At 53.5% G+C, this 24,923-nt stretch overlaps 1 protein-coding gene across 1 annotated transcript; it reads right to left on the bottom strand.

Annotated features, from left to right (window-relative positions):
• Window positions 1–7,665: 7,665 nt before the first annotated feature.
• Window positions 7,666–8,625, bottom strand: LOC136995948 (olfactory receptor 14A16-like). Its single transcript, XM_067316944.1, has one exon. The coding sequence runs from the start codon at window positions 8,623–8,625 to the stop codon at window positions 7,666–7,668; it is 960 nt and encodes a 319-aa protein (XP_067173045.1).
• Between the last annotated feature and the right edge of the window lie 16,298 nt (window positions 8,626–24,923).

Genomic DNA, 24,923 nt, shown 5'->3' with positions numbered 1-24,923 from the left:
GTGGAGTGAAATGGGATTGGATGTGTCAGGTTTAGACAGGGGACGGAGGCACCAAAACAGTGACACTGAGAGAGGATCAGTTCTGGGAGGGACTCAGCAAATGCCTTCATGCACCCCTCAGCCTAAGGACAGAGCCAGCATCACCTTTCCAGCCTCAACCTGCTATGTAGCACCTGCAGACATGGAGGTGCCCCTGGGCAGCGTCCTGCCCCCAGGAGGTTTCTGCAGGGCAGAGCTGAGCACCCAGCGGGTGGGATGGGGTCTGTGAGCACTGAGAGGGGAGAGACATGGGGAGAGAGAAACAGCTCCCCGCAGGGATGGCTCCAGGCAGCAGAGTCATGCTCAGAGTGTGAGAGGAAACTGTCAACTCCGCACCTCCTCTCCTCTCCCAGCCAGCACAGCCCTCTGCTCTCAAGGCTGTGGGGTGCAGGGCAGGAGTCGTTTCCTCAGCAGCCGGACATGCAGGAGAGGAGGCACTCCTGAGTGCCCCTCTGTCCATCCCTGTCCCTGCCTCCCTCTGCACAAATATCATATTATTGCTCCATGTTTCCCACCTGTCCATGCTGCCCTTGTGCTTCCCCTTGGACTCTCTGGGCAGGGGGGTTTCTGATGCAGTTCAGACACTGACCATGCAGGTCCTGCCATGCAGACGTGTCCTTGACAGTGAGGTGCCCAAGTCCTCCCCTAACCTGTGGGGCTTTGGGCAATGCAGTGTGGGGGTCTGGGAATGAGCCAACTCTCTCGTCAGGACACCCCATCCTTAGGACATTCAGCTATTTCCCTGGGGTGTCTGGCTGGGCTGCAAGCTGCCCTCCACAAGGACACAGCTCTCCCATTGCAACTGCGTGTTATCTAGGTGTCCCAGGAAGAAGCCACCTAGATACTGAGGCCACGGAAATGCTGCTGGGAAGCTGGATGTGGGCAGCTGGAAGGAGCCTGATGTGTTGCTGGCTAGAAGGGGAGGCCTGAGACCTGCGTCACATCCCCTCAGAAAGAGTGCTGATGGGCACTTTGCAAGTGCATTCCTCTGCTCTCTGCAGTGTCGTTTCTCTTTTGGGTAACATGAGTGCTACTGTCCTCCACCTCCGAGGTGGGAGCACAGGGCAGCTGGGAAGAAGGCAGATGGACAGGCCAGCTGGGCTCCCTCTGCACTAAAGCCAGAGTGAATCCTTTTGCCTCTCCAGAATCACAACTGCTCCCTCTGAGTGCAGCAGCAATGCTGAAGATTTCTACCTCCTGGAATCCTCCTCAGGTGTGACAGGATCAATTAAAGAAAAGCAAAAACCCTTAAAACTATTCATGACCCCACATTATGTGGAAGTGGGAGTGAAGGTGCTGAAAATCCCTTCAGCATTATGAGTGAATTAAATCTGACTGGAATTGGGAATATAACAGTTCAGTCACCCCTGTTCCCATGTCTGCAGTGCTGTAGGTCAGGGCTGACTCCTCTGGAGAGCACGGTCAGAGGCCCCTGCTCCTCATGTCAAACTCAGCCAGCACAAAGCAGAGCTCAAGCCATGGAGCCTAATGATGGTGCTGTTGAGATGGGGAGAAGTAAAGTGTGTGTCTTTGGGGGAGATTATGAGAAATGTTTGTTCAGAGAAGTCTGCCCTAACTTGTCTATGTCTCTTCTTCCTTGGACAGTCTACCTGTGCCCCAAAGGAGCAAATGTCCAACAGCAGCTCCCTCAATGAGTTCCTCCTCCTGGCATTTGCAGACACACAGGAGCTGCAGCTCTTGCACTTCTCGCTCTTCCTGGGCATCTACCTGGCTGCCCTCCTGGGCAACGGCCTCATCATCACAGCTGTAGCCTGCGACCACCGCCTGCACACCCCCATGTACTTCTTCCTCCTCAACCTCTCCCTTCTCGACCTTGGCTTCATCTCCATCATCGTCCCTAAGTCCATGGCCAATTCCCTGTGGGATACCAGGGCCATTTCCTACTCAGAATGTGCTACCCAGGTCTTTTTCTATGTCTTTTTCCTTTTGGCTGAGTATTCTCTTCTCACTGTTATGGCCTATGACCGCTTTGCTGCCATCTGCAGACCCCTGCACTACGGGACCATCATGGGTGGCAGAGTTTGTGTCAAAATGGCAGCAGCTGCTTGGGCCAGTGGTTTTCTCAATGTTCTGCTTCACACTGCTAAAACATTTTCAATACCACTCTGCAAAGGCAACACAGTGGACCAGTTCTTCTGTGAAGTTCCTGAGATCCTCAAGCTCTCCTGCTCGGACTCCTACCTCAGGGAAGCTGGGGTTATTGTGGTTAGTCTCTGTTTATTCTTTGGGTGCTTTGTTTTCATTGTGCTGTCCTATGTGCAGATCTTCACTGCTGTGCTGAGGATCCCCTCTGAGCAGGGCAAGCACAAAGCCTTTTCCATGTGCCTGCCTCACCTGGCCGTGGTCTCCCTGTGTTTCAGCACTGTAATTTTTGTTGGCCTGAAGCCCCCCTCCCTCTCCTCCCCAGTTCTGAATGTGGTGGTGACTGTTATGTATGCCTTGGTGCCTCCAGCAGTGAACCCTCTCATCTACAGCATGAGGAACAAGGAGCTCAAAGACGCACTGAGGAAACTGGTTCAGTAGGTACAATGTCAGCACCAATAACTCTCCCATGTGCATCTGCTCCTCATTCCCAGGGTATTTGGCAACATAGCTAGGTGTTGCTCATGTCTTTCTTTCTTTTGTGTTTTTCTCTGTTACATTCTCCTAAAAGAAATAAATATTTTGCTTCGTGCCACTTGTCCTCAGGAATCTCTCATTTGAATCTGATCAAGAGACCGTGCTGAAGCAGGAAGCCAGGCTTCCGCCTTCATCAGCAGAGATGGGAGAACCTCCGAGCCCGCTAGTCTGAGCTCCTGGATGCCTTCAGTGCAACGAGGAGAGTTTCCCTTTGCAGTGTGTCTTTTGGTGCTGACACCAAGGGAGCTCAGGGGCACAGAGTCAGGCTCCGATGAGTACAGGCATGACCATACCATGGGTCCTGTGTCCATTAGGAGAGCTCAGCTCCTGTGGCCACAGTCAGGGTGTGATCTCACACCCCTCTCTTGTGAGGGTGGCAGCTGGCTGTCACTATGGGCTGATCCCTTCCCTCCACAGCATTCCAAAACTCCAAACAGAGCAAGAGTGGAAAGGAGAAGAGTCTGTACGAAGTCTGTGGGGACAGTCCCTCTGTTCCTCAGGACCGTTCCCCCACTGCCACAGCAGGCATTTCCTCACTGCAGCCTTTGCATGGGGGCTGTAGCTTTCTTGGAGACACATCCACCAACAGCAGCAGGACTTTTTCTTTTCAGGGCTTTTCTCCTCATTTCCACACTGTCCTCTGTGGTCTGATATGTGTATATGGCCCCAGTGCTCTTGTAATGTGCTGGTGGTAGGTTTGTGCTTCCCTGTGCATTCCTGTGAGCTCAGGCAGGACCAGGCATTGGGCACATTTATGAGAGACCTGTCCTCCAGAATAACCTTTCCATAATAAAGGGGGATTTTGTGGTGAATCAGTGAGTGAAGCCTCACAAAGTGAGGGATGGTCCACGGTGGAGTGACCAGAAGGTAGAGCACTAAATGCAGGTAGGCATGGAGAAATAAGGGCTCTGCAATACCCTGAGAGGCAGTGGGGACCCAGGAGGTGCAGGGAAGGGGCACTGGAGAGTGATTCCTGCACCCTCAGTGAAACACCACAGGCTGGAGCTAGTCCCCGCTGTCATGCTACGACACCCACCCAAACACATCTCCTGCCATTGCAAATGCCCTGAGGTCACTTTGAGAACTGTCGATGAGCACAGACATGTGCCAGCAGTATTAGTGGTGGTGATCCCTGTCTGGCTGGGCCTGCTTCCCTTCCTGACCAGCATGGCCAGAGTTGAGTCAGGAATCACCCCATGGCCTCATGACCCCACAGCCACTTACTTTGCAGAGCAGCACTGCAAGCCCAGGGTCCTGCAGGAAGCAGAGGGCAGGGGTGCAGGAATGGCCAGGCCAGCACGGACACACTGACCTGCACCCTTTCCTTGCCAACCTGGTCCACCACTTCCTTGCTTGACTGTTGGTCATCCTCTCCCTCCTCTCGTTCCCAGTGTAATGCTCCCCTAGCAGGTTTGCTGGGCTGTCAGCAAAGATGCTCTTGCCCTGCCTGGTCAGGCTGACCCAATGTCTTCCAAGCAAAGAGGGCCCCATGATCATAAAACCAAAACCCTCTTGCTGACACCAGCTGTGCAACCAGTTGTTCACCCACAGGATCTGTTCTCATCTCCTCAAGCCCTTCGCCCTCACCAGCAAGATTGAAAAAAAAAACCACCTGGGTCCCAGATCCACCAGTCATCACCCCCAAAGCCAGGTAGTTGTGCTTGATGCTTTGTAGATCTCCCTGGGCAGTGCCTTTGGTGCTCACGTGGATGAACAACACAGGATGATAGTTTGAGGGGAAGACAAGCCTTGGTCATCTTCACCGACGGACCTTCCCACTGCAACAGAAACGCCCTCACGATCATGATCCCAGACAAGTCGCCTTGACCTCCTCTTCCTCTTTTGTCCATCCAGGCCCTCAATGCTCCTGGCTGGGCTTTGTTGTTTCCGGCAGGCCCTAACAAACCTGCACACCTGCCTGCCTCCTCCCCATGGACTTCAGTGACACCACTAAACTCCCTGGCACCTTCATGACCTTGGCGTCCCCCTGGAAATCCTGCAAGCCCAAGGACACCTCGACACCTTCCCGTGTGGTTGGGGTTCAGGGCACTGTCCAAAGAGGACAGTGGAGATGGCACTGACAAGTTAGAACAGGCTTCTCTGAGCAAAAGTCATTCCACTCCTCATAGCACCCCCCCACATTGCCTCTCTCCTTTACCTTGCTCACCTCCCTTTCCTGATCTCTGGTTTGTGCTGAGGATGCTGTGTAGCACGGGGGCCTCTGCCCATGGGCTCCAGAGGAGTCAGCCCTGCTCTGCTGGGGGGTGCAAATGGAGATGTCAGACTGCCCTGTGCATTTGGTGGGCATCCCTGGGGATGGGCACCATGAGCTGAGTGAAGGGCATTATGTCCAGTGACTCAGTGGCAACATTCTCTTTTTATCCTTGTGAGAGATGAATACAGCACTCATGGCAGCTGACTCCAAAAGAGAAGACCCTTCTGAGGGATGCATATCTCCAAATCTTGCCCTCCTCAACAGAAGTGTCTTTTTCTGGATCAATCACAGCAGCTCCCACTCTGCCAAGGGAGAGAAGCAGCATCCCATCTACGTTGACTGAGGACAATCACAGCCTCACCTCCAAGCACAGCCTTGCTGGGATCTCCTGGGACCATGCAGGTGGGCCGTGGTGGCCAGCTCTAAGCAGACATACATGCTGCAGGTCCCCATATGGTCTCAGAGGAGAGCGTATGGAGACATAGCATGACCCAGGGCAGAGCCTGTGGGCTGACACCAGGGCAGAGCTGGGGTAAGCAGGGCTGAGAAGAGAAGCTCCAGCAGCTCCTTTCTGTACCCAGGCAGGGAGTGATGCACCCAGCGGTGCTCCTGAGAGAGGATGGTGACACAAGAGACGGGGAGCACTGTAAACTATGGTCCTGAGCACTGAGCATCTGTGCTGGGTCTGGGAGTCCTGGCCGGTGGTGCTGATGGCTGCAGCCCCCAAGAGACCCCCAGCCCTGCTAGCAGCAGTGAGTCCCCTCCACGACTGTTGGGAGCTTCTGGAGTGTCGTGGCTCCCATCTGCACCTCATCCCTGCACTGGCCCAGCCCTTGGTGCCCTGGCCACTATGGCCCTCCTCTTCAGCAGCCTCCCACCAGTCCACAGCCCTGCCCAGCCCTCATCCTGTCCCCCCCCCCGGTTAGCAGAAGGCCATGCTCTGGGGTCTGATGGTGCCTGGGGGCAGGGAGAGAGGCCAGGCAGGATGGCCAGTCCCGCATACATGTGCTGAGCCCAGCAGACAGATGGAGCCAGTCACATTCCAAGATCACCCCTCACCAGCACCATGGAGAATGGCCAGTGATGGAAATGGCTGGTATGAGGAGCTGGGTCTCGGAGGAGTTTCCTGGGGCAATTTCTCCTCTCTGTTCATGCAACAACAAGCTGGGCTGGATCTTTGTTCTGACAGACCCTGTATGAGGACTCCCATGGGAGGAGGATTGCCTACAGGCCCAGTAGACAGCCCCAGGACCTCCTCTGCATGCTCCCGGCCAGCCCTGCAGAGGACCCAGCAGAGGCTCATCCTCCCTGGGCTCACAGCTGGATGCCCAGTTCTCCAGCTGGGCATGGAGCCTTGTCTGGGGGAGACATTTGGGGTATGGACCAGCACACAGGGTGTCTGAAGACACACAGATTGTCTGAAGGAGATGTGCTGGGGACAGGGCCTGAGGGACAGCAGCAAACTGATATGGCTCCTGGGTTCTGCTTCCTTCAACACAAGCTCCCACAAGGGCTCCCAGCCTTCTTTTTGGTGCCACCCATCAGGAGGGATGATGGCACAAGGAGCTGGGAGGGTGGGGAGTGTTAATCCTTCTTCAGGCACTTCCCAGGCCATGTGGAGGTCCAGCAGAGCAAGGACTTCTGGCTCTGCACAGCGAGCTCACTTCAGTGTGCCCACACTCTGAACATCGTCTTGCATTAAAGGTCGGCAATTTCAAGCCCAGTTTCACTTCCTTCTCATCTCTCCCAATCCCTCCTCTGATCTCATTGGCCATTCCCACACCCCCTCCCCTGTTCTGCCGCAGGGCCCTGAGCTGATGGTGCTGCTCTGCAGAGTGAGCGGGCTGTGGGGCCACAGGGCCAGAGGGTCACTCTGCACTGGCCGTGCTGGTCAGGGTGGGAAGCAGACCCAACCAAATGGGGATCACGGCCTCTAATCCCTCCAGGGACTGCGCATGTGACAGGTGCTTGGAGGGACTATGGAGCATTTCCAAGGGTGCTAGTTGAGTCCAGGTGTGCCTCTGCATCTTGCCCCTAGTATCACCCTGACAACATGAATTGCTCTCCAGTCTCCCTTCCCCATGACAGATGGGTCCCCACTGCCTCTGCTGGGATGGCAGAGTCCTCCTTTGACCACGGATCCCTGGCTTTAGGGTTTAACCTTCAGGTGACTCCACTTTCAAGGACGTCTCACTTTATGAGGCTCCACTCATTTCCCACCCCAGGCACACACTGTCCCAGGAGATTCCCAGACCTCTCCTGGCAGCTCCAGCTTCCCTGCCAGAAGGACGGGTATCTGACACTGTGCTTTAACATGTGGAACAGTTCTTGGTATTTAAATCCATGACCATTCATCTCCTCCACTGTCACTGGACACTGACGGGTGAGCCCTAAACCCAGCCCTTGGTCTCTAAGAGATCATTGCACTATTATGAGCTTTTTGCTCCTGAACGCATGGAGAACCCTGTGCAGCAGGTGCTTCTGGGGTGCAATTCCTTGGGCCTATTCTTGCCAACAGCTTTGAAGGAAGCCCAGCATTCAGACTCTGCACCAGGTAGAATCTTCTTTATTGCAGAGATACTATGAGGGAGTCAGCTCTGACCCAGTGTTTGAAACAATTTAATGTGCATACCAGGTGAGAGACAGCCTCAGTAAAAGCACAAAGAACCAAACCATTTGTGTAGCAACATGATAACAAATACTACTACTAATAAAAGTCATAAAAATAAAGTGAAGAAAAAACTCAGTCCTGGTATGGGACACAGGGGGAGTCATTTGTGTAGAGCAAAGGTAATTTTACCACCGCTGAAAAATGTCCATGAAATCACTTTCCTCAGGGCATCTTTGAGCTCCTTGTTCCTCATGCTGTAGATGAGGGGGTTCACTGCTGGAGGCACAACTGAGTACAGAACAGTCACTACCACATCCAGAGCTGAGGAAGAGATGGAGGGGGGCTTCAGGTAGGCAAAAAATGTGGTGCTGACAAACAGGGAGACCACGGCCAGGTGAGGCAGGCACATGGAAAAGGCTTTGTGCCGGCCCTGCTCAGAGGGGATCCTCAGCACAGCTGTGAAGATCTGCACGTAGGACAGCACAATGAAAATGAAACACCCAAACATTAAACAGGAAATAACCACAGTAAGCCCAGCTTCCCTGAGGTAGGATTCTGAGCAGGAGAGCTTGAGGATCTGGGGAATTTCACAGAAGAACTGGGCCACAGCATTGCCTTGGCAGAGTGGTAGTGAAAATGTGTTAGCAGTGTCCAGCACAGCAGTGAGAAAACCACTGCCCCAGGCAGCTGCTGCCATTTTGACACAAGCTCTGCTGCTCATGATGGTCCCGTAGTGCAGGGGTCTACAGACGGCAACAAAGCGGTCATAGGCCATGACTGTGAGAAGAGAGTACTCTCCGCCAAAGAAGAAAATAACCAGGAAGACCTGTGCAGCACATCCTGAGTAGGGAATGGCCCTAGTGTTCCAGAGGGAGTTGGCCATATTTTTGGGCACAGTGGTGGAGATGGTGCCAAGGTCGAGGAGGGAGAGGTTGAGGAGGAGGAAGTACACAGGGGTGTGGAGGTGGTGGTCACAGGCTACGGCTGTGATGATGAGGCCGTTGCCCAGGAGGGCAGCCAGGTAGATACCCAGGAAGAGTGAGAAGTGGAAGAGCTGCAGCTCCCGCGTGTCTGCAAATGCCAGGAGGAGGAACTCGTTGAGGGAGCTGCTGTTGGACATTTTGCTATCTCTGGGCATGAGGGACTGTCCAAAGAAGAAAAGACATTGAGAAATTAGGAGAGACTTTTCAAGCAAAGAACCCCCCTCTTACTGTTGCAGTTCTCATACAAGCCCCCACATTGTCTCTCTCTTTACGGAGAGGATCTGTGCGCAGCTCCCTTGCTGGAGCTCCACTTCGCACTGGCAGAGTGTGTTATGAGGAGCAGGGACTTCTGCCCATGAGCTCCAGAGGAGTCAGTTCGGCTGTATAGTGGTGGGATACATGGGAATGGGGGTGACTAGCTCGGACAGTCACAGTTCCTCTCAGCTGAAATCCACTGCGCATGTGGAAGGGCTTTTCAGCATCTGCACCAACACTTCTAAAGAATGAGGGCTGAGGAACAGAGTTCACAGGATTTTTTTAGCAGTGTTTATTTTCTTTGAGATGCCCCTGTCACCCCTGGGGAGTGACCCTCAAAGGCAGAAATTCTCAGCATTTCTACTGTGAATCCTGAGAAAAATGGATTCCCTGTCCCTTGGTGCAGAGTGAGGACAGCTTGTCTGTCTATTAGCCTTGTTCCCAGCTGTCCCTTGCTCGCACCTCTTGGAGCTGGGGGATGATCACTCCCATATGTTGCCCTAAAAAGAAACCAGCCCCTGCTGAGAGCAGACGAGTGCAGTTGCAAAACCGCAGCTCTCCAACCATCTCTCCCTTTCTCAGGAAACCACAGGGAGGTCTCCACACTCCCCTTCTAGCCAGGGACACACAGGGCTCTTTTCAGATGCCCAACACCATTTCCATACTCTCAGCATCTCTGCAGATTCCTCACGGGTCTCTTGGCCATCACAGAGATGCTATGAGGCAGCGGTGCCCTTCTGGAGGGCAGCTCTCACTCTGGCAAGACATGACAGGGAAATGGTCAAAGGAAGTTAAGGGCTGAAGATGGGCTCTCCTTAAGGCAGAGTCAGCTCAATTCCCAACACCACAGACTGCATTTCCTGGAACCACATGGACTAGAAGGGGGCTGCAGACACCTCACTCCCAAGCAGACCCCTCTCTTGCACAACTCACAGGGCAGGTTTCTGAACTGCAGCTGAAACCCCACCAACCCCAGGGAGCCCGAGAGAAGAACAGGAGCAGCATGGAGAGGAGGGGAAACAAGGAGCAACACCATGATCCTGCTGCCAAGGGAGGGAAGGAGAGAGGGGCAGATGGGCACTCAGGAAAGCCCTCACCTTACCCAGCTGGGCATGCTGCCTCACAGATGGTGACAACGCAGGGCAGTCGCTCTCAGACCCTGGACTCCATGGCTGTCAGGGCGGGGGTCTGCTGGGTGCAGAAGAGACATGGGGGGCTTGTTCGGAAGAAGCTGTCTGCATTGGAGGGACTGACCAAGACTTGCTCAAATCCATTCTCCCATGACGATTCTGATAGCAGTTTCCTCTCATGTCCTGCCCATCTCTGACACCTGGCACGGTCCCTGCTGCCAGCTGTTACTCTGTCCCAACGTCTTTTCCTTGCTGCTGCTCACAGACCCCATCCCACCCTCTGTGTGCTCCATTCTGCCCTAAAGAAACCTCCCAGGACAGAGCACTGGGCACAGGTATCTCTGTTCTCAGAGGTCCTAAGGAGCAGGTCAGGAAAACTCTTTAAAGCAGTGAAGGTGCTGCCGCTGCTGTCTGCAGGCTGAGGTGGGGTTGAAGGAGTTTCCTGAAGTTTCTCACAGACCAGAGGTCACTGAATTCATGACTGAATCTACCAGTCATAGGGTGGGATGGATTTAGAAGATCCCTGCAGGAACCTCAGTAGCATTGCCCTGCAGCCAGAGACTTACTGTGTCAGGAGCTGTGAAGATTCCTCCCACAAGGAGCTCTCCTCTCTCCTCCCACTCCACACTGCCTTGCACTTCTCTCTGCCTTCTCTCATCTCATGTCAGCAGCAGCAGGCAGAACCCAGAGCCCTGCTGCTCTTTGCAGAGGAGCTGCTCCTGCACACAGCTGTCTCTGGGCAGTGCTGCCAGGTTGCCATCAGCTCCTTCCATTGCAGGAGCCCGGCCCTGCCCAGGAGCAGGGGCCCAGCTGAAGTCCTGACTTCCTCTGTCCCTTGTGCTCCCTCCTCCTGGGAAATGTTCCCTGAAGTAGACTAAAATCATCACCATTGGTCTCTTTCTCAACACTGAAGGGAAACTGATTCCAGCATTACAATTTGTCTCATCACAGGATGGTTATCTGCAAGAGGTGGAAATGTCTCGCTCCTAACTAGGCAGGAAGCTACTCGAGGACAAGAAGGGAGGTCATCTACCCATGGTTCAGGTTTTGATTCAGATGAGTCAATCTGGACATCTCATGCCCATTTAGAAGCCCCTGGCATGCAGTGGGATTCAGCTCTCTCCCATGAACTCCACAAAAAAAAGCAGGAGGTGGGATTCTCCTTGCCTAAGTCAAAGTGTACACAACATAGATGTCTGTGTGTGAGATCCCTGTCTAAGCTCACGTTATAATTGCCTGAGATGGAGGGTGGGAGTCAGTTGCTCCCACACAAACACCTGGTGACAGTTGAGGAGAAAGAGGTGGTCCAAGACATGTGCCAGTGTCTGCTTGCTCTGATGGAGCGACTGGGAGACCCACATCCTTCTGGAGCATGAGGTGGGGGCCAGGTGGGGAATTTCCTTGGCCATCTCAAATGACCCCAGATGCCTAATACTGCTAGAGCACCACTCACTAGGAAGCTGTGACACAAGCAGATCCCTACAGTGCAAAATCCTGATGTAATCCAGTGCAGACAATGCATGTAATGACATAAAAAAAGGCTGGCAGGGCCATGACAGATGTCTGGGGTGCCCAGCACAACTGCATGTTTCTAGCACATACAGTATGGCCCCTACAGGAAAGCCATGCCCTTTTGGAGTTGTGCTGGGCAAGTGCCCCAGGGCACCTTTGGTTTCCTCCCTGTGCCCAAACAAATGAATCCTACCTCTGCCTTCGGGCACAGTCTGTACTGCCCACTCCAAGAGTGCTCCATAAACGGGAGGCACATCACACCAAGGTCTCCACTCATGTTCCTGCACTCTTAAAACCTTCTAGTTCTCTTCTCCCTGACCCTCTTTTTGCCCCCAGATGACATAAACAGGGACTGTGCTAATGATGTTCACAGGGTGGCTGATCGCAGGCTGTCCAGGCCAGGGACTTCTTCCAGTGACACCTGATCATGCCTGGACATTGGTTCACCTCTGTCACAGGCCCCAAGGTGCTGCAGAGTCAACTCAGGCAGCAAACTCCTTTCCTGCCATTCCTGCACAGTCCAGTTTTGTTTCTCCCTGGCCTTGGGCACTGCAGGCTTTGCTCTGTCAGTGGGAACCTCCATTCACCATGACATTTTCACCTGCTTTGTATACCAGCATGGCTCTGCTCTGAAGTGAGGCCATCGCACACACGGTGTCCTTGGCTCCTGGTAACAGGTTTCACCATGACCAATCTGACTGAAACATTGCTAGAGTACTGAGATGTGGTGGCATCACTTGCACGATAGGAGAGCTCTCATGGTAGGGTACAAACTCTTCAGGAGAGACCAATGGGGAAGAAAGGAAAGGGGATGCCCCTTGTGTGAAGGGACAGCTCAGACGTGTGGAGCTCTTAACACATTAAGGCAAGGCTTTGGGTGCGAGCTTGTGGGTGACAAGGGTGACATCGCAATGGGAGGTACAGACCACCCAATCAGGGTGAGGAGGTGGATGCAGTCTCCTTTAAGCAGTGTGAGTAAGTCTGTGGATCACAGACCCTGTTTCATACTGGGGGGTGACTTTAATCCCCCTGACATGAACTGGAAGGCCAAACAGCAGAGTGCAAGCAGGCCAGGAGGTTTCTGGAGGGCATCAGGGACAGCTTCTTAGCACAAATGCACGATTTGTGATGCTTCTTGTATCTAAAAATTTCAGACAGGGAGGAACTGATCAGGGATGGTACAGTCAGTGTCTGCCTTGCCTCCAGTGATGAAGAAAAAGTAGAGTTCCAGATCCTAAGCGCAGTGAGGAAGGATAGTGGAGGAGTACAGACCCTGGACTTCAGAGGGGCAGACTTGGGCCTGTTGAGGGGACTGGTGGGGGATCCCATGGGAGGCAGTTCTGAAGGGCCCAGCAGCTCAGGAAAGCTCGCAGGTCTTTGAGGACAGCACCCAGCAAGCACAAAAATAGTCCATAGTGATACTCAGTAAAACTGGTAGACATCTTGGGAGATCGGCGTGGCTACACTGGGAACTCAGGACTGAGCTCCAGGGCAATAAGGAAGCAGAAGGAAGGCGAGGCTGCAAGATGGTATTTAGAAATATTGTCCAGTGAGAAGGGATTGTGTTAGGGAAGCCAAAGCTCCCCTAGGATTGACCATTGCAGGGAACATCAAGAGCAGGAAGAAGAGCTGCTACACCTTCAGTTACAGGAAAAGAGTAAAAAGGAAAATGTTGGCTCCCTGCTGGATCAGGCAAGGAATCTATTAACAGCACATGCAGATAGGTGTGAGGAGCTCAAGGCCTTCTTGGCTTCAGTCTTCACCAAGAAGCTCTCCTAGGCTGTTGTGCCTGGTCAGGAGTCCAGAGGGGGAAAAAAAAGCAACCAATGTTGGGTGATGACTGAGCAGAGGATGACTTGCAAGAACTCAACCCATACAAGTCTCTGGGACTGGATGGGCTGCACCTGAGGACATTGAGAGGGCTGGCCGCTCTCACAACAAGGCTAGTCTCTATCCTCTTTGAAAGGTTGTGGAGATCAGGGGAGGCCCCAATGAGCAGAAGAAGGGGTATGTTGTGCCCATCATCAGAAAAGGCCACAAGGACAACCCAGGGGGCTGCAGGTTGTTCAGGCTCACTTTGGTGAGGAGTGTTTCATGGAGTGAATCGTCTTGCATCACATTTCTGGGCACATGAAGGAGAAGAAGCCAGCGTGGATTCAGTGCAGAGAAATGATTCCTGACCCACCTGATTGCCTTCTGTGATAAAAGATCTGTACTTGGTGAGGAGAGGAGATTAGTGGGTGTCATTTACGATGATTTTAGCAAGGAGTTTGACACTGTCTCCAAGAATATTCTTGTATAAAAATAAGTTTATCAGTGTCCTGGAGAACACAACTCTCATCACATTTGCAGATGGCACCTCATCAAGAAAACAGTCATCAGCTCGAGGGCTGCCATCCAGATGGACCTCAGCAGGCGGGAGGAATGGGTGGCCAGTACCTTTGTGAAATTCAGAACTAAACAAACACCAGGTCCTGCCCCTGGGGCAGACCAACACCCTGCAGTGATACAGGCCAGGCAGTGCCCGGCTGGGCAGCAGCTCTGCAGAAAAGGATGCGGGATAAACACATCCAGTTAAGATCTGTGTTTCTGTATTCAGGAAAACATCATCACCAGAAGTGTAACCTGTTAATGGCAACTCCCAGAAGTCTAGAAAGTGGAGGATGTACTCCTACTGAAGTCTGCTGATGGAAATCGGTGCAGTTGTCTTCCCAAAGTTACCAAAACACAAGATGGAATTCTGATTCCTAATTTGTAAAGATTGGGCCCTTATGAAGAAAGAACTGATATTGTAGTTAAGACAGTCAAATGCTAAAGCCATTTCTACTACGAACACTGTGACACCTATCTTTTGCAATGGCAGACTGTCAGGAGGCATGCTTTTGGCAAACAGATCTTGATTGCTGTGCACTTTGCATACATTTCATTCATTTGGTTCAGGATATAAATAACTATCTTGAAATCGCCAGAATTATTCTCCCAGGCAAAATTATACATCTGTCTAAGAAGCCTGTGTGTGTGGGAATGGGGGAAGGCTGGGTCTGAGTGAATCTCTTGACTCAGAAAACACTTTTGGATAAATGTTTTCAGTGCTGTTCGCTGCCGCTGGAAACTCTAGAAGATTCAGGTAGGGTGCCCTTGTGATGACAGTATCCATTTACTTGGGAGAGCACTGCATTGAGGTGCTTCAAGGATACATAACTGAGTAGGAAACTGAAGAAGGAAAGCTACTGATCGGAAGAGCTCCTTGGGGACATTTGCATGGCATCCAGCTGGTGTTGCAAGCTACCAAACTGGTGCCTATGCTGGACCCTTCTGTAACAGTGTAGTAAATGTAGCTTTCAATGAGACTCCAAGAGCCTCCCACTGTACACGGACATGTGCAATATAAATGATAGTTGGTGCTGTCCTTTGGGCTTCCCGGATGCTGGTGTCCAAGTCAGCACTGAACACAAGCAGCACAGCAAAGGCAGGAAAGCTGAGGGCAGGCACTGTCAAAGCAGCCTGGTTATGAGTCATAATTTCCAAGTTCATTTTATAAGAGGTGACAACCTTCCGCCTGTCTGAAGAGCTCCCCAGCTCACAGCCTGCTGTCTTGTTTCCAGAGGCTCCTTTGGAGCAGGTTCCTTGTTCAGGAAGATCGAAGGCCATTGCCTGCAGGTGGTACCTCAAGCACACAAGCAGACAAGCCTCTACCCCATGACCAAAGCAGCAAGCATCCTTTCCCAGGATGCACTTCTCTGGGCATCTGATCAGATGAGCACCACTCAGGCAGTTCTGGTCCCCAGGGGGAAAGTGCTAGCAGTAGATGTGGGCACTGACTAGACATTGCTGGTAGATGACCACAGAGGCAAACATCACATAACCCAAAGGGAGGTAATCCTCTTATATGGCAGATGAGCCTCCAACCACGTAACATGTCTGTCCATGCTTTAATGGCTCTCAAGTGCTTCTCCTAAAGGTCCAGATGCTGTAATACAGGGATGCCAAACAACAGAACAGATTTCCTGCCTAAAAGTAAAAAGGAACAGAACAGCACCAAGTCTATTCATGCTATAACTTTCTCCTTAAGAAAAAGGCACAGATGTACAAATAGAAGTGCTGAAATGATTTTAGCAGCTGCATTGCAGCATTACAGGCTGTGGTGTTGTTTATATTTGGTAAATGTAGCCAAGTAAAGAAATGGTTTATATTAATCAGCAAGTGTACTATACCCATTCCTCTTAAGACAGAAGAGAGCTCATTGAGGAAGAAATCTTCACAGTCCTTGACACGGTAAGTCTCTGGCTGCAAGGCAATGCTACTGAGGTTCCTGGAGGGGTCTCCTGAACCCAGTCCATCCCATGACTGGATTCTTAAGGATCACTCTCCTGACTTCTCCTGTGCCGAGGAGGAGAAGATGCTTCAGAGCAGGATTCCTGCTACACTATCACAGGGACAGGGCATGCTGCTACCTTATCCTGAGGATGGCTTCTGAGGTTGTGAAGCCAGGGAATGCACCCAGGTCTGCCCAGGGCTGTAATTCAGAGCAGTGTCCCTGTGCCCCAGCGTGCTGCGTGCCTGGGGCAATGACTCTGCTGCCTGAGAGGGTCAGCCCTCAGCCTGCCCGGGGAACTCCCCACGGCACTGTGGGGAGAAGCTCTGGGTGAGAGGAGAGACTCCCAGCAGGGCAGGTTCATTCTCCCATAGAGAAGGTGCTGCGTGGGTCAGGGTCACGGTTGCTCACAGCTCCAGCTCACCCTGAGCACATTCCTGAGGGGACTTTTCAAGAGGGAGCTCAGGGCAAGGGCTCCTTGAAATGGAAGGAGCTTTCCTTTTAGGCTATGTGCTTTCAGTTCCCTAATTTTGGCAGGGAGACAAAAGGAAAGAGTTTTCTGGTCTGACAAAGAACTGGGACTCCTAAACCTTCACTCTCAAAGATCAGTAGGTCTGTGAAAAACCTCAACAAGCACCTTCATCCTCACCCAGCCTACAAACAGCATCAGCATCACCTTTATGGCATTATCAATGTTTATGTGACCTGCTCCCTAGGACTTTCGAGAACAGCAATGCCCCCAGCCAGTGCCCTGTCCTGGGAGGATTCTGTAAGGCAGAGCTGATCACACACAGGGTAGGATGGGATCTTGTGACAGAGAAAGAGCTGCCGGCAGGGACAGCTCCAGGCAGCAGAGATGGGCAGGGAAGCCCAGCAGAGCCTCTATCCCAAAAGGCATGGACCCCAGGGCTTGAATCTCCTCTGCAGCCAGATGTGTGGCAGAGGAGAGGGGCCTCTCTCCTGCCACAGAGCCATTTCATGCTACATGACAAAGGGGCTGAGAGCAACTGCCCTGCGATGTTGTTGTCTGCAAGGCGGCATGCCCAGCTGGGCAAGGGGAAGGCTTTCCTGAGGGCCCGTCTGTCTCTCTCTCTCTCCTTGCCTTCCTTGGCAGCAGGATCATGGCGTTGCTCCTTGTTTCCCCTGTCTCAGCTGGTACTATTTCAGCAGCAAGGAGCTGCCCATCTCTCCTCACAAGTGATTTCCAGTTTATCTTAGTTTGTCTCCAGCAACTCTTGTACTTTGGGCGTTCTGTCTGCGATAGCCATGTTTGTACACAAATGTTTGAATTCATCCCAGTTCTCCAGAGACACAAAGCCCATCTGTCTGACCCAGAGGCCTTCTGCAAAGCTGCTGATCACTGTGTCAGAGCTGGCCTCCCAAGCAGCACCACTGTAATAAAAGGGGATCTCCTTAGTACTGTGCTGGAAGTTTGGGCTCTTCTTCCCAAACTGGAGCTAAGAATGTGCTCAGGGAATTGCCCCCAAAAAGGCCCTGTTGCCGTGCCTGTGTTTTCCGTGGGCTAAGGGGCATCAGCTCTTTCAGGTGATGTATGAGGGAAAGAGGGCTGGATTCAGCTGTTGCTTGTGGGTGCCCAGTGTCCCTGGAGAGGGTGAGTGGTCAAGAGGTTTCTGCCAGGGACTGTCCCACCTATTAGAGGGCTGCTGATGGATGCCCATCCTTCTGGAAGGGAGTATGGCACCACCAGAAGACCACAGGGGATCTCCAGGGGCAATGTGTGCCTGGGATAGGCAGTGAGTGGAGTCTCCCAAAACCAAGTGGAGTCACCCAAAGCAAAAGGCTAAACCAAAGAATGCACCAAATCAGGGCTCTGCAATCTCAGGAGAGGCAGAGGGCTGGGTCTATGACACCCCTGAGCCATTGGAAATGACCTGTGATTGCTCCAAGCATCCTCCACAGCCACAGACCCTGGAGAGGGCGTTGTCAGGTGCAGTGATGCTGGTCCAGCTGGGCCTGCCCTGACCAGCATGGCCAGTGTGGAGTCACCCCAAAGCCCGCTCTCCATGCCGAGCAGCACTGCCAGCCCGGGACCCTGTGGAGAGCACAGGGGAGGGGTGCAGGAATGGCCAGACAGGCCAGCACAGACACACTGACCTGAGGAAAGGCCCTCTGGGGAGCAGGGATGTCTCCGGAGAAGAGCAAAGGCGCAACTGTGTGCTTGTGGGGAGGAATAAATGAAAACCTGTTGCTGTGTGTGTCACCTCGGGGCAGGCTGCTCTGTCACTGGAGCTGCCTGAGGAGCCCCGGGGCCAGGACTCTTGTGCTATCCTGGGCAGAGGGGCTGCCCAGAGGGGCTGCAGGCAGCCAGGGTTAAGGATCTGCTGATCATGAGAGCAGTGGAGACACAGAGTGAGTGGCCTCCATTTCCTTGTGCCATTGCTGGCCCCCAGCCCCCCCCCGGAGGCTGATGGGGAGGCTGACACCCCTCTCTGCCCGCCAGGACCTGCTGTGCCCTTCAGAGGGTCTGGGGCTGTGGAGTGAGTGCCCAGAGCTCTGCAGCCCCCTGTGGCGGGCACTGCTGTGGGGCCACCCCCAGCCTGGCTGCTCTGCTGGGTGGTCTGGGGAGAGGGCAGGGGAGGTGGGGAGAAATGGGGAGGGGCTGGGGTGGGCTGGAAAGGACCCAGGAGAGGAAAAATGCCAGCAGGCAGCTCCTGTGTGTGAACGGCAGTGTGGGAGCACATGGCCGTGTGCTTGCAGGGCAAATGCAGGTCTCCTGGGAAAGGCACCAGGACATGGAGGGTGCAGGAGAGAAGAGCCCAGGTTGTTCCCTGTGTTGCATGGACACATTGGGGAAGCTGCCCAGGGCCATTGTCCCAAACCAGCCCCTCACATCACCCCTTTCCAGCACTGGCTGCTCACCCCAGTTGTGGGGTGCTCCATGGCCAGCTCCATCCTCCTGCAGGTCTCCGTATCCAGACACAAAAGAAAAGGCCAGCCTTGCACGGCCTCTCTTCTGCACCACACCCCAGCACATCCCAGAGCACGGCTGTCTGCTCACACCCCCGTAACTGGGAGGCCTCAGGCAGAGCTTCCCCTGGAAAGCTGAGGCAAAAAAGACATTTAATACCCCAGCCCTTTTCATGTCCAAGGTCTCTGGTGCCAGCTCCAGCTGAGCTCTGGCTTTCCTCACTCCATCCCTGTGTGCACAGACAAGGTCTCAGTGTTCCCCCTGGGCAGCCCGTCCTCCTTCCACCCTTGTGCACTTCCTGCCTGGCACCCTGAGTGCTGGTTCTGCTGCCAGGGCAGAGGTGGAGGATCACCTGAAGTGGCTCCTCAGGGAGCTCCCCAGGGAAAAACTGTGCCCAGCCCCAGCCCCAGCGTGGCAGAGGGGAGATGCCCGCTCCCCACCCACCCTGCCGGTGCCAGCTCCACCTCAGCCCGCTCCTGAAATAATCCAGCACAGCCCTCGAGGGAGCTGGAGCTTCCTCTCCTAACTGTGCATCATAAAACCTGACCCAAGTGGCCACCCTCACTTTTTCGTCCAGCTAAGACTCTGTGTGCACTGTTTCCTGAGTAGGGGTCCAAATCTGAAGCTCTCCTTTACCTTTACATTGGCTGTCAGGCAAGTGTTGCTGTGGACATATGGTCATCTTTTGCACCTAAAACCTTCTCTGGGTGCTGCTCGGGTCCCAGCATCCCTTTCTAAGGCTTTCTTGACTGTAGTGTTGAAGCAGGTTTGAGGTAGAGATGGGAGTCAGGTCAGCAGGATGGGGAGAGGGACAGGTCCGGATGTGAGAGGTGCAGGGCCAGGCACAGGCATGTCCACAGCATAACTCAGGCAAGGCTCCAGCCTGTGATTCTTCCCTGAGGGTGCAGGAATCACTCGCCAGTGACCCTTCCCTGCCCCTCCTGGCTCCCCACTGCCTTTCCTGACACTGCAGAGTCCTCGTTTGCCCATGCGGACCTGGATTTAGTGTTCTACCTTCTGGTCACTCCACCGTGGACCATCCCTCACTTTGTGAGGCTCCACTCACTGCCCCCACCAGGCACACGCTGTCCCTGGAGATCCCCTGAGCTCTCCTGGGGGCTCAGATTCCCCTCCAGAAGAATGGGCATCTCTCATCAGCACTGTCACCTGTGGGACAGCCTCAGGCAGGAGATTCAGAGACCATTCACCATCTGCACCAGTCACTGTCTGATGAGCTCCAAATCCAGCCCTCAGTCCCTAACAGATCACACGTAGACTCTGAGCTTGTCCCCCACATCCATGGAGGTCACAAGCAGAGCAGCAGGCCCTTTTATGGTGCAATGTCTTTGGGCGTATTTTTGACTCTGGCTTCTGAAGAAAGGCCAGACTTCAGGCAGGTGATGGAGGGGATCCCCTTTTATTATAGCAATGTTCTTGTGCAGGCCAGGTCTGGCCTAAATGCACCCAATGCCTGGTCCTGCCTGAGCTCACAGGAATGCACAAGGAAGCACAAACCTACCACCAGCACGTTATAAGAGCACTGAGGCCATACACACGCATCAGAGCAAGGCAGGACAGTGTGGAAATGAGGAGAAAAGCCCTGAAAAGAGAAAGTCCTGCTGCTGTTGGTGGACGAGTCTCCAAGAAAGCTGCAGCCCCCAAGTGAAGGCTGCAGGGAGGAAATGCCTGCTGTGGCAGTGGAGGAACAGTCCTGAGGAACAGAGGGTCTGTCCCCACAAGCTGCTTCGAGACTCTTCTCCTTTCCACTCTCACTCTGCTTTGAGTGTTGGAATGCTGTGGAGGGAAGGGACCAGCCCATGGTGACAGCCGGCTGCCACCCTCACAGGAGAGGGGTGTGAGATCATACCCTAACTGTGGCCACAGCAGCTGAGCTCTCTTAAGGCACATGGGACCCATGGTCTGGCCACAGCTGTACTCGTTGGAGCCTGACTCTGTGCCCCTGAGCTCCCTTGGTGTCAGCACCAAAAGACACACTGCAAAGGGAAACTCTCCTCATTGCACTGAAGGCTTCCAGGGAGCTCAGACTAGTGGGCTCAGAGGTTCTCCCACCTCTGCTGATGAAGGCAGAAGCCTGGCTTCCTGCTTCAACACGGTCTCTCGATCACATTCAAATGAGAGATTCCTGAGGACAACTGGCACAAAGCAAAATATTTATTTCTTTTAGGAGAATGTAACAGAGAAAAGTAAGTGAGAAAGAAAGACATGAGCAACACCTAGCTATGTTGCCAGATACCCTAGGAATGAGGAGCAAATGCACATGGGAGAGTTATTGGTGCTGACATTGTACCTACTGAACCAGTTTCCTCAGTGCGTCTTTGAGCTCCTTGTTCCTCATGCTGTAGATGAGAGGGTTCACTGCTGGAGGCACCACTGCATACAGAAAAGCCAGCACCAGATCCAGAGCTGGGGAAGAGAGGGAGGGGGGCTTCAGGATGGCAAAGATGACAGTGCTGACAAACAGGGAGACCACGACCAGGTGAGGCAGGCACATGGAAAAGGCTTTGTGTCGTCCCTGCTGAGAGGGGATCCTCAGCACAGCAGTGAAGATCTGCACGTAGGACAGCACAATGAAAATGAAACACCCAAAACCTAAACAAACACTAATCACAAGTGCCCAAACCACCCTGAGGTAGGAGAATGAGCAGGAGAGCTTGACGATCCCAGGAATGTCACAGAAGAATTGGTCTACGACATTGCCTTTGCAGAGTGGTACTGAAAATGTTTTAGCAGTGTGCAGCACAGCATTGAGAAAACCACTGGCCCAGGCAGCCGCTACCATTTTGACACAAGCTCTGATGTCCATAAGGGTCTCGTAGTGCAGGGGTTTGCAGATGGCAACGTAGCGGTCGTAGGCCATGACTGTGAGAAGAGAATACTCAGCCAAAAAGAAAAAGAGAATGAGAAAGAGCTGGACAACACATCCCAAGTAGGAAATGGCCCTGGTGTCCCACAGAGAATTGGCCATGGATTTGGGGACAGTGGTGGAGATTGCACCGAGGTCAAGGAGGGAGAGGTTGAGGAGGAAGAAGTACATGGGGGTGTGGAGGTGGTGGTCACAGGCTACGGCTGTGATGATGAGGCCGTTGCCCAGGAGGGCAGCCAGGTAGATGCCCAGGAAGAGCGAGAAGTGCAAGAGCTGCAGCTCCCGCGTGTCCCCTAATGCCAGGAGGAGGAACTCGTTGAGGGAGCTGCTGTTGGACATCTGCTCCTTTCGGACACAGGGGAACTGTCCAAGGAAGAAGAGACATTGACAAGTTAGGGCAGAATTCTCTGAGCAAAAATTTCTCATAGCCTCCCCCAAACACACACACGTTACTTCTCCCCATCTCAGCAGCAGTGTCAATGACTCCATGGCTTGACCTCTGTTTTGTGCTGGCTGAGTTTGACACGAGGAGCAGAGGCCTCTGCCCGTGAGTTCCAGAGGAGTCAGCCCTGACCTACAGCACTGTGGACATGGGAACAGGGGTGACTACACTGTTATATTCCCAGTTCCAGTCAGATTTCATCCACCCATAATCGTTAAGGGATTTTCAGCATCTTCACTCCCAGTTCCACATAATGTGGGTTCATGAATAGTTTTAAGGGGGTTTTTGTTTTCTTTAGCTGACCCTGTCACACCTGACGACGATTACTGGAGGTAGAAACCCTCAGCATTGCTGCTGCACTCAGAGAGAGCAGCTGTGATTCTGGAGAGGCAAAAGGATTCACTCTGGCTTTAGTGCAGAGGGAGGAGAGCTGGCCTGTCCAGCTGCCTTGTTCCCAGCTGCCCTATGCTCCCACCTCGGAGGTGGAGGACAGTTGCACTCGTGTTACCCAAAAAAGAAGACACCGCGGAGAGCAGAGGAATGCACTTGCAAAGTGCCCATCAGCACTCTTTCTGAGGGGATGGGAGGCAGGTCTTAGCTGTCTCCTTCTAGCCAGCAATACATCAGGCTCCTTCCAGCTGCCCACATCCAGCCACCCAGCAGCATGTCTCAGTGTGGCCTCAGTTTCTAGGTGGCTTCACCCTGGGGCACCGAGATATCACACAGCTGCAATGGGAGAGCTGTGTCCTTGTGGAGGGCAGCTTGCAGCCCAGCCAGACACCCCAGCGAAATGGCTGAATGTCCTAAGGATGGGGTGTCCTGATGAGAGAGTTGGCTCATTCCCACACCCCCACACTGCATTGCCCAGAGCCCCACAGGTTAGGGGAGGACTTGGGCACCTCACTGTCAAGGACACATCTGCATGGCAGGACCCAGAGGGTCAGTGTCTGAACTGCATCAGACACCCCCCTTCCCAGAGAGTCCAAGGGGAAGGACAAGGGCAGCATGGGCAGGTGGGAAACATGGAGCAATACCATGATATTTGTGCTGAGGGAGGCAGGGACAGGGAGGGACAGAGGGGCACTCACAAGTGTCTCCTCTCCTGCATGTCCAGCTGCTGCGGAAATGACTCCTGCCCTGCACCCCACAGCCTTGGGAGCAGAGGGCTGTGCTGGCTGGGAGAGGAGAGGAGGCATTGGAGTTGATGGTTTCCTCTCACACTTTGACCATGACTCTGCTGCCTGGAGCCGTCCCTGTGGGGAGCTGTTTCTCTCTCCCCACGTCTCTCCCCTCTCAGTGCTCACACACCCCATCCCACCTGCTGTGAGCTCATCTCTATCCTGCAGAAACTTCCTGGGGGCAGGACACTGCCCAGGGGCACCTGCGTGTTTGCAGGTGCTATGGAGCAGGTGAGAGAAACCTTGCTGAGGCTGGAAAGGTGATGCTGGCTCTGTCTGTAGGCTGAGGGGTGGATGAAGGCATTTGCTGAGTCCCTCCCAGAACTGATCCTCTCTCAGTGTCACTGTTTTGGAGCCTCCGTCCCCTGTTTACACCTGACAGAACCAATCCCATTTCATTCCACCCAAACAGAAAAGAACTGAAAGCACAGACTCATGACAGCTCCTTCCCTTTCATGTATCCCCTGCATTGACTTTCCTTTTGAAAAGGCCCCTCCAGAAATGTCCTCGGAGTGAACTGGAGCTCTGGGCATCCCTGACCAATGCAGCACCCTCTCAATGGGAAAATGAACCTGCCCTGACAGGGGTCTCTCCTCCCACCAGATCTTCTCCCTGCAGTGCTATGGGGAGTTCCCCAGGCAGGCTGAGTGCTGACCCTCACAGGTGGAAGAGTCACTGCCCAGGGCACACAGCACCCTGGGGCACAGGGACACTACTCTGAAGTACAGTCCATGCAGACAAGTGTGCACACCCCAGCTTCATACCCCTGCAGCTGTCCCCAAGAAAAAGGAGCAGGATGTCCTGTCCCTGTGACAGTGTGGAGGCAAATCCCTGCTCTGATGCACCTCTTTCTCCTCTGTAAAGGAAAAACTGGGAGAGACATCCTTAAAAAACAAATGTGGGATGGGATGTGTTGGGTTTAGCAGATCCCTCCAGGAACCTCAGTAGCATTGCCCTGCAGCCAGAGATTTACCGTGACAAGGGCTGTGAAGATTTCTCCCACAATGAACTGTCAGCCATCCTCCCACTCCACACTGCCTTTCACTTCTCGCTGTCGTGTCTCATCTCATGTCAGCAGCAGCAGGCAGTGCCCAGAGCCCTGCTGCTCTTTGCAGAGGAGCTGCTCCTGCACACAGCTGTCTCTGGGCAGTGCTGTCAGGTTGCCATGAGCTCCCTCCATCCCAGGAGCCTGGCCCCGCTCGGCAACAGTGGCCCAGCTGAAGGCATGAATTTCTCTGTCCCGTGCGCTCCCTCCTCCTGGGAAATGTTCACTGCGGTAAACCAAATAATCACCATTGCTCCCTCTCTAAATAACGCAGAGAGACCAATTACAGCATTGTCACTTGTTTCATCAGAGCAGGGTTATCTATGAGAGGTGGAAACGTCTCACTTTGGAAATCCATATTCACACGTCTCAGGCAGGACACCTAGAAAGGGCCAAGAAGGAAGTTCATTTTCCCATGGTTTGGATGCTGATTCAGATGGGTCAGTTTGGGCATCTCATGCCCATTTAGAAGCCCCTGGCATGCAGTGGGATTCAGCTAACTCTCATGAACTCCACAGACACACAGGAGGTGGGATTCCCCTTGCCCAAGCTGAACTGGGCACAACACAGATGTCTGCACGTGAGCTCCTTGTCTAAGCTCTGGTTATAATCCCTGGAGCTGGAGGGTGGGAGTCAGTTGCTCACATGCAAACACCTGGTGACATTGGAAGAGACAGCGGTAGTCCAAGGCATGTGCCAGTGTCTGCTTGCTCTGATGGAGTGACTGTGAGACCTGCATTCTCCT

Source organism: Apteryx mantelli, unplaced genomic scaffold (genome assembly GCF_036417845.1).
Source record: "Apteryx mantelli isolate bAptMan1 unplaced genomic scaffold, bAptMan1.hap1 HAP1_SCAFFOLD_20, whole genome shotgun sequence".
In the NCBI taxonomy this organism is placed as follows: Eukaryota; Metazoa; Chordata; class Aves; order Apterygiformes; family Apterygidae; genus Apteryx; species Apteryx mantelli.
This window is presented reverse-complemented; position numbering and strand designations above follow the sequence as displayed.

What these genes read in the sequence shown, in the direction of transcription:
- LOC136995948 (XM_067316944.1), bottom strand. Translation starts at nt 8,625, where the DNA reads ATGTCCAACAGCAGCTCCCTCAACGAGTTCCTCCTCCTGGCATTTGCA.